This window comes from Schistocerca gregaria, chromosome 5 (genome assembly GCF_023897955.1).
Source record: "Schistocerca gregaria isolate iqSchGreg1 chromosome 5, iqSchGreg1.2, whole genome shotgun sequence".
Classification (NCBI taxonomy): domain Eukaryota; kingdom Metazoa; phylum Arthropoda; class Insecta; order Orthoptera; family Acrididae; genus Schistocerca; species Schistocerca gregaria.
Window position 1 is genome coordinate 88443823 of NC_064924.1, and position 13886 is coordinate 88457708.

The 13886-nt window shown below is 42.6% G+C and overlaps 1 protein-coding gene and 1 non-coding gene across 2 annotated transcripts in view; one reads left to right on the plus strand and one right to left on the minus strand.

The window, feature by feature from the left end:
• LOC126273231 (odorant receptor Or1-like) overlaps positions 1 to 13886 on the plus strand; it is a 597605-nt gene that overhangs the window by 542298 nt on the left and 41421 nt on the right. Inside the window, exon 4 of the mRNA XM_049976775.1 lies at positions 6524 to 6623. Within this exon, the coding sequence (XP_049832732.1) occupies positions 6524 to 6623 (100 nt within the window). The remainder of the gene's footprint in view (positions 1 to 6523; positions 6624 to 13886) is intronic.
• Positions 4726 to 4798, minus strand: Trnaa-cgc (transfer RNA alanine (anticodon CGC)). Its single transcript has one exon. It is a non-coding gene; the product is annotated as a tRNA-Ala (tRNA).

Here is a 13886-nt window from a genome sequence, read left to right on the forward strand (position 1 = left end):
TGGAGACAACTGTTCCAGTGGCTGCGGTAAGGTCCCAAAAAGGCTACCTGCAGTACTCCATGGTCGTTTGCGGGCACTGATGGTGAGATGTCGGTCTTTTTGTGTTGTTGTACACTATGGACGTCCCGTACTGTAGCACCTGAACACGTTTCCTGTCTTCTGGAATAGTTGCCATAATCTTGAGAACACATTTTGTGACACACGGAGGGCCCGTGCTACGACCTGCTGCGTTTGACCAGCCTCCAGTCACCCTAGTATTCTACCCCTCATAACGTCATCAATAGGTATTATTTGAGTCATTTGCAACACACAGTCATCATTAGCACGTCTGAAAACGTGTGCAGACTTACTCGCTACACCATAGTCTGACATGCACCAACTGCGTATGTGGAATGCCGCCAGCGCCACCGTGTGACGACCGCAAGTCAAATGCACCGCATGGTCATACCCCGAGGTGATTTGAACCCGCAAACCGCCCACCAGAGCGTATCAGCAGTATCCTTAATTTATGAGCATGAGTGTAGATTTAAATGCCAGGAGGTCTTTTCTGAAAGTATTTGTCTGGAGAGTAGCCATGTATGGAAATGGCACGTGAAAGATAAACAGTATAAAGAGGAGAGTAGAGGGTTTTGAAATGTGGGGCTTCTGAAAAATAGTGAAGATTAGATGGGTACATCAGTAGCTAATGAGGAGGTACTCACCAGAATTCTGGAAGAAAGTAATTTGTGGCAAAACCTGACTAGAAAAAGGGATAGATTCATAGGACACATCTTGAGACATCAAGGGATCACCGGTTTAGTACTGGAGGTAAAACTGTAGAGGGAGAACAAGAGATGAAAACAGAAAGCACATTCAGAAGCGTGTAGGTTGTAGTAGTTACTCAGAGACGAAGAGACTTGCACAGGATAGAGTAGCATAGAGAGCTGCATCAAATAAGCCTTCGGACTGAAGGCCAAAACAACAGAGAATGAATGTTACCGGCTTTTGAGATAGCACTTCTACTAAATGACTAAGAAAGACCCAGAATCTTCTAGAAAACAGAATGTGACAAAAAGTATTTGGAAGAAGGTACGCGCGAACCTGCTATCCGTCCCTTACACACCTTAGAACCTGCAAAGCAATGAACTGTGCTACGGCTTCGACGTTGCAACTGAGCAGCCATATATGGCGTGTGACGAGGGCCTGCGCCGTGTATGATATAAACTGTCTACAGTCCGCCCCCCCCCCCCCCCCCCCAGTAGCTGAGTGGTCAGCGCAACAGTATGTCAATCCTAAGGGCCCGGGTTCAATTTCCGGCTGAGTCGGAGATTTTCACCGCTCAGAGACTGGGTGTTGTGTTGTCCTAATCATCATCATTTCATCCCCATCGGAGCGCAAGTCGCCGACGTGGCGTCAAATCGAAAGACTTGCCCCCGGGGAACGGTCTTCCTGACTGTCTACAGACCGTATCCACAAATGTCAATATTAGATACGAAAGTTGCTCCAGAACGGCGCGCTTTTGATAGATTATCATTGTGCCGTAGCGTTAAAATGGTATACTTTCGCAAGACACAAGTTGTTAATGTTAAAAACGTCAACTATAGGAAGCCTTTACCTATCGATATGTAGTTTCCCGTCAGTTTGTTAGAAAAAAATCGTAGCTAAACTAGGCGTTTTCAAAAGGCCCTCAATTTTCTGACGCTTTGCAAAAAGCTTAAACTCATACCATAGTCTCTGTTAGAAAGAAAGCCAGCAAATACTCGTACATTCTTTAATGCTATATAGTTTTATGGCTCCCACGTCCTGCTTATAAAGTAAAACGATGTTTCATGTCATTGACCAAGTCCCTCTCCACGAGGCAAAAATCTGACACGCCAGATTCTTTATTTCTTGATCCCCAGTGCAGTGGAACGTGGAATTCCACGCTTTGACGTCCCGTGGGAGGACGGCTTTTGTGTTGCTTCTTTCGCGTCTCACACGTTAGTAGTTTCTCACCTCCAGAAGAGATGACCGTGACAACGCCGGACTTCTTGTCTTACTGCACGTATTCATAACCGAATCTTGCTGTATGAATATACTGGGACAACACGGGAAGGTAACAGACACAAACATTTAGTACAATTTTAACATAATTTGAACGTATTCTTCAGTACGAGTGAAAGCCGAAGCAGCCTTTTCGCTTTGGGAGCCATTAAACCACAGTAACTGATTAAGTGTTGGGAGGTCCCTATCCCATTCTGAGGCATGTAGTAGTCAGGACTACTAGACGAGTGGCCTGCCAAGCGAGTGCAATTATTATTCGTACGTCAGAAATATTTTCATGATTTATCATGCCCACTGCAACTATGCTTGAAATATTAGCCCTAGTGCCTATCAGTCCTTACTTCTTAATCAACGGAATGGATAACGCATCTGACTAACAGCTAGTGCATATTTCTGATGGACTCACTCCACCCTGGCAAGACCACATTTTCTTTCTGTGGTATATATTTTAATCACAGCTTGGACATCCCAGCAAGGAAATGGAGGGTATAGGAAAATACCTCAACACATCGGCTACCCACAACTCAATAATAAAGACCACTATTTGTTTCATATATCTTCTCTTGTATTACAACGAATTCTTTCACGCTAATGTTGCAAAATTTCTTGCATTACACTTAAACACAATGGTTAAACAAGGTATTCTCCGCCCAATGGGCATGACATGACATAAGCATTTTACTATTCTCTGGTCTCGTAATGTTTCTGTTTCTTGCTACTGTGCACTTTCTGGATTGGTAAGGAATCTTTCGCTACTTCATTTTTTCCCACACTCTCTTAACGTCATTCATTAGCAACATAACAAATTTACTGACTTTCTTGCTGTACTAGGAAAAATCATGCTTGACTCACCGTATTTGAAACTAATTCGCTACTGTCTTAGCAAATCACACAGATTAAATGCATAAAATAAATCACACTGGCAGTATGAAACACATCTCAAAAACAAAGTGTTTGGTTTTCTACTCCTGTTTTCCCCCCATCAAACAACAGTCATCCCAGATTCACACGTCACTGACCCACATTATAATTTTCCTACCACAAACTCTGGAGGACTTACGCACATCTCCCTGTGTAATGCAACCCATATGATGTTGCTGACTACATGGCTGACTCACCTTAATTCACTCTCAGAGTATCTGAATAGCAAGCTGGCGTCACACGAATGTATCTCAGAATGGAAATTTTGGTATCTCATTTATATCGCACACGGATCCTCAACTGAATGCTAGGACAACCATTTCTAATTATATTTTTAATTGTCTCATAGTCAGGTTGAGACTCGCACAATAGTCACCACGTGGAAGTGCTTGTCTCTAAGTTCTGCACACGGAAATCTTAATTATTTTCAACTTAGATTTACACATGCAAGTAGTTCATCTTAATACTACCACACGCTAGCATTTCGTCTTATAATTACAACATGTGGTTTCTTTGTCACTTCTGAGGAATCCTATGTTCACCATGAATTTTTTTACCTTCCTATCTTTTTTCGAACAATTTACATAAGCCTCACCAAAAGTTTCTGAAAAGAGAAATTATTAGTTTATCTACTAAATAGAACACTTACATACCATTTTCATTTAAATTTGTTTTTCTAGAGCACACATAAAGCATGTCTTCTCACCTTAGGAACCAGCGACAGAGTGCTGAAACATGGCCGTTCATCCAGTCATCCCGCGCTTCCGCACAAGTGGAGGAGGACCTCGCCACCGTATTGGTCAGCCACATCCCAGGCCCTCTAGTGCTCTGATATACTTCCTCTCTTTGGTTCGGCCAAAGGTGACCAGAGAACCGGCTTAAAGATGATTATAGAATCTAACTTTACTATCGGTAGTCAGCAGACGACCAGCCTAACATACAATTCACAATCGTTAACGAACTGGGTTCAGGGACCTATTTTAAGGAAGTGCACATCTGAATAATTAAACATACAAATTGCCCTTCTTTCCTACATTGGTATCCGTATTAAATAAAATGATGTCATTACAAAAAAAAACTGTTCTTACAAGAACAACTAAATATGATGTTGTACATCTTTTCTATGTTGGGCTGTACTGTGCCCTTTCATTGTATAAAAAGTGCAGTCATAAACGGGAAATTATTAGAACAGAAGAACTGTTATACAGGTAGAAAATTTCGCTTTCTCCAGCCCACAGTGCGTTAGTAATGGAACGATAAGACGGCAGAAGACCAAGCTTGTATAACAACTGAAGAAAATCGTTCGAATTTTAAATGCACCTGGAGGAAAACTACATACAGAGAGAATCTTAACTAGTTTTGAGACTTCTATGGATTGTTGCAAGTGGTGACATGGGCAGTATCTTAACTCGGTAAACGGTTCAAAATATCGAAACGAGGTTTTCACCAAATGACACAACACCGAGGGGCTCATATTTTTGTTGTACGTTTAACCCTCTCAACACTTGTATCACCCTAGCTATTTAAGTAATTGAACAGTAGGCCTGTTTTAATGACAATTGAAAACTCTTGAAGATTGGTTCAAATGGCTCTGAGCACTATGGTGGTGGTGTTGGTGGTTGTTAGTGTTTAACGTCCCGTCGACAACGAGGTCATTAGAGACGGAGCGCAAGCTCGGGTTAGGGAAGGATTGGGAAGGAAATCGGCCGTGCCCTTTCAAAGGAACCATCCCGGCATTTGCCTGAAACGATTTAGGGAAATCATGGAAAACCTAAATCAGGATGGCTGGAGACGGGATTGAACCGTCGTCCTCCCAAATGCGAGTCCAGTGCGCTAACCACTGCGCCACCTCGCCCGGTTGAGCACTATGGGACTCAACTGCTGTGGTCATCAGTCCCCTAGAACTTAGAACTACTTAAACCTAACTAACCTAAGGACATCACACACACCCATGCCCGAGGCAGGATTCGAACTTGTGACCGTAGCAGCAGCGCGGCTCCGGACTGGAGCGCCTAGAACCGCACGGCCACCGCGGCCGGCAAACTCTTGAAGAGACGAATGCAGTGATATGATGGTTCTTAAAACTGGTGTTGAAACGTTTCGTTTAAGCATCCGAAGTATGTGCTAAAATTAAAAGGCGAGGCACCTGAAATAGACTACTGCGATGTAAAGGCGATGTAAAGGCGATGTAAATGCCTTTACATCGCAATAGCCGATTACAGGCGCTTCGCCTTTTTACATCGCAATAATCGATTTCAGGTAACTCGCCTTTTAATTTTAGCACATATCTCTTGCTTTTATTTCATGCCAGGCTCCGTCGTTGCAATAAGCATTTAGACTTTTTACTTTTTTCCACGAAACCTGTCCACTAAAACTCGAGTATGTTCACATATTTGATATAGTTTGCCTAAACCCCTTCGGGTACACTACAAATTAGAGTATGGTTATCACATCCTAGCTGATCTGCTATCTTTGTACTATAAAGTAGGGCCAAGAAGAAATAAATACATTAGTTCTCAGTAGCGTAGGCCTATCTTCTGGCTTCATATAACGGCTGAGTCGGGCATTAGAGCCCCATTCGGTGGTGTTTTCACCGCAATAGCTGCCTTCATTTTTAGCAAATTTCCCGGATATCGGTACTTATGGGAAAAGTTTCAACATCAACATTAAGTGTTATGTCACGGTGATCGTCTCTGTTGTGAACAGACGAAACTACTTTCGTCGAGGCATAGCTGTGAGTTCTTTGATTGCTCTGGGCAGCGGCTCAGCAAACTAGAAAACACGAAGTATTAGTCCAGTTTATAAATGAATAAAAGATTTACTTAACTTTGTCACGGTTCTTTGACACTGGAGTGTTTGACAATGTACAACTTTAAGTGACTATTAATGCAACACTTGATGCACTAATTAACAATGCGTTTATTTTGAAGTATAACATGCAACATTTACGGAAGTTCATTTCCACAGAAACTTGAACGTGTCGTTAGTCCTCCTCTATGCTGTTGGCTGCTTCAGATGGCATCACCATCTGGGCAGAGCACTTGCATGCACGACACGATATTGAGACGGAGGCGTGGTCTTCTGAAGTGCCTCACATTGGCTGCTGTGGAATGTCTGTGGTACCGATTCGCGTTGCCTACTTTGGTGTGGCACCACGATGTTTAGACAATACCACAGTGTTTTTCGAAAGCTTTCCGAGTACATTATTCATTTAAAAAAAGTATACGTGGTTAAATATCTCGGTTTATACACAAATCAAGAGGATTATCAAAGCAAGAAAATCGTGTGCTATTCTGCACACTTCCTTGAGAAAAAACGTCTTTTCGATATCATGAACGGTTCACGAAATAAAAAGGTGTGGTACCTCTTACGCGACTCACATTGTTTACATTTCAGTTAGCTATGATTTGATAGTGGATGTTATAGCTCAGTCAGTACGGTAGCCATCCATTACCATCTAATAATGACAGTAACATCTTACCCCTCCCTATGTAAACTTTCATTCGCACATTGTATTTAGAATAAGTAAGCACTTCAGGAAAGTTCTTTTCACCACATAAGAACTTCGCTTACTTTTCAGGGCAGTGAGCGAGCTGGAGCAGATAATGAGCACCTCAGTCTACATTCACCTGTTCGTCAACATGATTAACGTCTGCTCTCACATCTTCGTCATTTCTGTGGTAGGTACTGCACGACAAATTTAGATACAACATATCTGCTTACAAATGTAAAAATTTGATTATGGCCAAAATTTTAAATATTTTGAAGTATCGGATGGTCATAATTAAAGTGCAGGTACTCGTGGGGGTCCAGTGTGGTTTGTAATTATAGTATGGTGGCGAATCTTGGTAGATATACGCTGGAAAAAATTCGTTCCAATTTGGACCGCTAGGTGCAAATCTGGCGCTGTCCACAGTTTTTATGACATCCGCGCTGTTATTTGAGAAGCCATAACGTGAGTGGGGTTGGGGTTGTTTCAAGGAGAAGACCAGACAGCGAGGTCATCGGTCTCATTGGATTAGGGAAGGATGAGGAAGGAAGTTGGCCGTGCCCTTTGAAAGGAACCATCCCGGCATTTGCCTAGAGCGATTTAGGGAAATAAAACCTAAATCAGGATAGCCGGACGCGGGATTGAACCGTCGTCCTCCCGAATGCGAGTCCAGTGGGCTAGCCACTGCGCCACCTCGCTCGGTCATAACGTGAGTGATGAGTATGGCTATCAAGAAGAGAGAGAGAGTGCACTGTTGGTGAAACTGTTTTATGTGAACGGCAGCAATTACAATGCTGCATTGAGAGAGTATCGGCGACTCTAAAGTCTGGGGAGTGGCCCGATGTCATCAAATATTTTAAGGAATCTAAAACACGATTGAGTTTAGTGTGCCACCAGGAAGAAAAAGGCGTCCTATTGCGGTGCAGGTTGCTGTTGCTGTGACTGACAAGCAGCACGTGCCCAAGGTAGCGCTAGTGCTCGTGCAGTCTCACAACAATTGTCCATCCCATGGTCAACATCACGCAGAGTTTTGCAGTGGTACCCATATAGGATCCAGAGGGTGCAGCAACTGAAACCTCATAGTTCGCAGCAACATTCTGAATTTGTTCTTCAGTTTCTGATATGGATCTAACTTGATGACATGTGATCCGGCAATATTCTGTGGAGTCACGAGGGGCATTTTACACTGCATGGTGCGGTGAATACACAGAACAGCCGAATTTGGAGTACTGCTAAACCGCATGTTGTGCAGGAACAGCCATTGTACTCGCTGTACCACTGTGCGGCATGGATTCACGAGCACCTTTATTCTCGATCCGTTCTTCTTTGAAGAGGCCTGACAGCTCTACCGTGACGTCTGCACGTTATCGACATCTCCTTTTACAGCATGTAGTTCCTGCTGTGGAAGAGCGCAACTACTTGGAAACCTCTGTTTTCACGAAGATGGGGCAATATACCTGTATCCCGCGCAGTGAAAGATCTACCTAATGCAACTTTCCACGAACATGTCACCTCCAGAGGTTTTCCACATGCATGGCCTTGTAATCTACCCCTCCCTTCTTTGTTGTTGTGCCTGTCCACTATGGGAAAGTCTTTTCAAAAGACCCGAGAGGAGTAAGATTTACAATAAACAGTTTACTTATCTTTTCTCACACAGTTAACTTCAGTTCTTCATATCTAGGGGGTCTGATTCTTGAAGCTTATAGTCTCACGTTTTAGGTTCTCATGGTTCAATAGTTACAAATAATTTTGAAGAATGTCGTTGCAGAATTTTTGTTTTTATGATAGTTTGTTGTCTCACTTTTTACTGTATCACACTGCCTTTTGATTTTTCACATTAACAAAATACATTAATACGACGGATCATGCTTACTACTACCTCACTCTGCGGTATTACCAATATTCCAAAAGTTTTACACCTTTTTTTTTTGACAAATGCATTTCTATTAGATTAGATTACTATTTCATAAATGAATCCAGAAATAAACATAATAAATAGTACTAGACGGCATAATTAATAATAGAAATTTTAAGTGTAACAAATATTTTGTGTTAAAATAATTTTAACTTTACATTTAGAGCTAGTACATATCGATTGTAACAACGAAAATAAAATAATTCCTTTATATATATATATACACTCCTGGAAATGGAAAAAAGAACACATTGACACCGGTGTGTCAGACCCACCATACTTGCTCCGGACACTGCGAGAGGGCTGTACAAGCAATGATCACACGCACGGCACAGCGGACACACCAGGAACCGCGGTGTTGGCCGTCGAATGGCGCTAGCTACGCAGCATTTGTGCACCGCCGCCGTCAGTGTCAGCCAGTTTGCCGTGATACGGAGCTCCATCGCAGTCTTTAACACTGGTAGCATGCCGCGACAGCGTGGACGTGAACCGTATGTGCAGTTGACGGACTTTGAGCGAGGGCGTATAGTGGGCATGCGGGAGGCCGGGTGGACGTACCGCCGAATTGCTCAACACGTGGGGCGTGAGGTCTCCACAGTACATCGATGTTGTCGCCAGTGGTCGGCGGAAGGTGCACGTGCCCGTCGACCTGGGACCGGACCGCAGCGACGCACGGATGCATGCCAATACTGTAGGATCCTACGCACTGCCGTAGGGGACCGCACCGCCACTTCCCAGCAAATTAGGGACACTGTTGCTCCTGGGGTATCGGCGAGCACCATTCGCAACCGTCTCCATGAAGCTGGACTACGGTCCCGCACACCGTTAGGCCGTCTTCCGCTCACGCCCCAACATCGTGCAGCCCGCCTCCAGTGGTGTCGCGACAGGCGTGAATGGAGGCACGAATGGAGACGTGTCGTCTTCAGCGATGAGAGTAGCTTCTGCCTTGGTGCCAATGATGGTCGTATGCGTGTTTGGCGCCGTGCAGGTGAGCGCCACAATCAGGACTGCATACGACCGGGGCACACAGGGCCAACACCTGGCATCATGGTGTGGGGAGCGATCTCCTACACTGGCCATACACCTCTGATGATCGTCGAGGGGACACTGAATAGTGCACGGTACATCCAAACCGTCATCGAACCCATCGTTCTACCATTCCTAGACCGGCAAGGGAACCTGCTGTTCCAACAGGACAATGCACGTCCGCATGTATCCCGTGCCACCCAACGTGCTCTAGAAGGTGTAAGTCAACTACCCTGGCCAGCAAGATCTCCGGATCTGTCCCCCATTGAACATGTTTGGGACTGGATGAAGCGTCGTCTCACGCGGTCTGCACGTCCAGTACGAACGCTGGTCCAACTGAGGCGCCAGGTGGAAATGGCATGGCAAGCCGTTCCACAGGACTACATCCAGCATCTCTACGATCGTCTCCATGGGAGAATGGAAGCCTGCATTGCTGCGAAAGGTGGATATACACTGTACTAGTGCCAACATTGTGCATGCTCTGTTGCCTGTGTCTATGTGCCTGTGGTTCTGTCAGTGTGATCATGTGATGTATCTGACCCCAGGAATGTGTCAATATAGTTTCCCCTTCCTGGGACAATGAATTCACGGTGTTCTTATTTCTATATATATATGAAAATAGCTGAGATAACATCGACCTGCCCACAAATGGAAACGCCGCGCGGGATTAGCCTAGCGCTCTAATTCGCTGCAGTCATGGACTGTGCGGCTGGTCCCGCCGGAGGTTCGAGTCCTCCCTCGGGCATGAGTGTGCGTGTTTGTCCTTAGGATACTTCAGGTTAAGTAGTGTGTAAGCTTAGGGACTGATGACCTTGACAGTTAAGTCCCATAAGATTTCACACACATTTGAACAATTCGAAAAATATTACTGGTATCGACTACTGCTGTTGAGGAAAAGTAATGATAGAGGAGGATCTCCGTTTACTGCCTGCAGAATCATATCTAAATCCACGTGAGGTTTGGATCTGGGGATATTTAAAGGAACATGTTTACCAGGGACACATTCGATCTCTACCTAATCTGTACGCCAATGTACAGGAACACGTTGCCCAGATTCCATCAGAACTGCTGTGACCAACTTTTGCTCACGTCGTTTTACGTATGAAGTATCTCTGCGGTGCGCATATTGAGCAAATTGTGTAAGTGGATTTTGATAATAAAATCAACATTAAACCTTTATAATTGGTTTGACTTATTCTGCCCACATCCTGTTCCTAATCCACTACATATGGAAACCTGTCTAAATGTCTTTCTTGCATTCACATCGCCAGATTTGCACCTGGTGGTCAAAATTGGAATTAATTTGTTTTCCAGCGCAAATGGGTTCCGTATTTACACTTCAGAATATCTCCCAAGTTTCGCTGCCGTACGATAATTGCAGCGAACACAGGTGGTCTGTGAACAAGGCCTATAACCACCAGATATTGCATCTGTAAAGAACTAACTTTCCACGTTTTCCAGATGCCGAAACTAGTAGCGACTGCAACAAGGAACTAAAACCGTACTGACTGCTCTCTTTTTATTGCGAAATCAGTATTACAGGCCGCAGTGCGCGCATCTGAAAGGTCTCGCCCTCATGCACACTTCAGTTACTAAACACAAAACGCTGAGGTTCTGCGGTGTTGCACGGCCGTGACCGATCCTACGCAACACTCATAGCTCTGTTTCGGTAGCTCTGGCCATTACTGTTAAAGGAGGGGGATAAGGTAATAAATGATCCACATCACTTAGCAAACTATGTAAACTAGCATTTTTCAAGTATTGAAGAAGTTACAGAAAAAATTCCCCAAAACAAATATAACACCTGTAAATAATGTTGCACTAAATACAGTGATGTTACTTCCAACCACAGAGAATGAAGTCAATAAAACTGTTCAAAAACTAAAAAATAAAAAGTCAGTAGGCTTAGATGAAGTACCAATTTGTGTACTGAAACGATGCATAGTGATTATACAAGGCCACTTGAAAAATATAATAAATGAATCCTTCACATCAGGGACATTTCCAGAGCAGTTAAAACCTATGCTTAAGAAAAGTAATGCAGAAGACATAGAAAATTACCAGCCCATTTCCCTGCTGTCAGCATTCTCAAAAATAATAGAAGCAATTATGAAAGACAGATTAATGAATTACCTGAATAAATACAATCTTTTAAGCGAATCATAGTTGGGTTTCCAAAGTGTCAAAAACACAGAGTCAGCCATAGTACAATTCACAAAAGTTGCACTTGATGTTCTTGATAAATATGAGTGTGTCACAAGCATATTTTTGGATCTTTCTAAGGCGTTTGAAACAGTCGACCACAAGATTCTATTAAATAAATTAGAAGCGTTAGGAATAAGAGGGGTAGCTAGTGACTGGTTTCGATCATACCTAACAGATAGGGTACAAAGAGTAGAGATAACACATACTTCATGTAGACCTAAACATCTAGTAAAACACTTACCAGAATCAAAATATATTAATATAGGGGTTCTGCATTGTAGCGTATTAGGACCAGTACTGTTCCTGATACACATCAATGACTCTCCGAGTAGTGTTACTCATGGTGAAAAAATTCTCTTCGCTGATGACAACAATATTATAGTCACTGAGAAAACAAGAGAACTCCTTGCCGAGAAAGCAAATGAAACTCTCAAGGAAGTTTATGATTGGTCAATAAGCAATAAAGTGACATTGAACATAATGAAAACTAATTCCATGAATTTCAGTTTGAAGAGGAAAAATGACAATGTTAAATTAAATGCAGATGGTACTTCTACAGACTGCGTAACAAATGCAGAATTTCTAGGAATGAATATTGATTCTCAGTTGAAGTGGTGTGAACACACAAAGGTACTTGCAAACACAATGTCAGCAGCACGTTATTCCCCTAGAATCATATCATCAGTGTGTAACATGCAGTGTCTTTTAGTTACATATTATTCATGTGTACACTCAATTCTTAGCTATGGCATTCTTTTTTGGGGAACAACAGTACAAAATATGAATACAATTTTCAAACCCCAGAAAAGATCCATAAGAATAATAACCAAAACTATTAGTCGAGCTCATTGCAAGGATCTGTTCAAAACACTTGGGATTTTAACTGCTCCATGTGAATACATTTACCAGTCATTTGTACACATCAAAAATAACATTGGCAATTACTGCACAAATATCTCTGTCCATGACCATGCAACAAGGGATAGACTCAACTTATATGTACAAAAAAAAAAGTCATAAAACTCAAAACAGCATTTTCTACTGAGGAATAAAACTGTACAATAAATAAATAAAAGAGATTAAAGAAATTGCAAAAATACATTTATTTAAAAAGGCAGCTAAAAAGTATCTGTTATGCAATACACTTTATACATTGAAGGATTACTTAGATAAAACAGAGTAGGGGTTTAATACAAATATGTTATACAAATAAATAATATTAATAATGATTATAAAAGATCCAGAATTCCTCATAACACCTTCACTTTGGATAGCAAATGGGAATTTGTGGTACAGAAAATGGCCCAGAGACCACCAGTGCATAGTGAGTGAAGTGTTGTGAAACAATGTGTGTATAGTGTGTGCAGTGACTAATAGTGAGATATGAGTGAACAGTGTGGCATTACATTATTTAACAAGTTCTTTGCAGAAAAAGTATTGTATTCCATTAGTAAATCTAATGATTGTCTCTAACTAGAAGTCTGTAAATATATGTGTATACGAATTACATTATTTTAAATTGATCTAAACCTGTAAATACATGTCCTATATCCTTGTAAAAAGAGATCTACGGATGAATTAAGGTACTACTACTACTACTACTACTACTACTACTACTACCCCTGCATTATCTCCATCGAGCTGGGTCACTTTCTGTTGTTGCGTATCCCTCTCCACTTTCTAGCAGAAAGCCTTTTCGATCACTAGCCCATCACACGGTCTGTTCCAGGGCTGGCTGGATGCTAGCTGCCTAGCCATTGCCGGTACCGGACTGGCTCGTCCAGAGAACGGGAAAAGAAAAGCTCTATTCAATAAATCAAAGAGGTGCAAAGCAAATCAGTGTAAAGATCTAGGAGACACTTAACACTAGTGTTCTAAATGTTGGCAATGGTTCTGAAATGCAGACTGGATAGGTGTATCTTTCACAGTCCAAAGAGATGAAAATCACTTTGTGAGAGATCTGGGCTGTAGAGAGGGTGCTCCATTGCAATCCATGAGAAACGACGCACCAAACGACGTGTAATCGAAGCCACGTGTGGTAAGACGTTTGCGTAACAACACAGCGCCTTTCGGAATAAGTGCTGGTCAGTTTCTTGGAGCCATTCCAGCTTGCCAGAATAACTGATAGCATTTTATGTCCCTCCATGATTGAATAAAACAACCAACAACAAGCTCTTCATGACTCAAATGGCAGAGGTCAATACTCTTCTAACACATGTGAAACTGGTTCTGATCCATCTTCGTCGCAGGTTCGAATCCTGCCTCGGGCATGGATGTGTGTGATGTCCTTGGGTTAGTTAGGTTTAA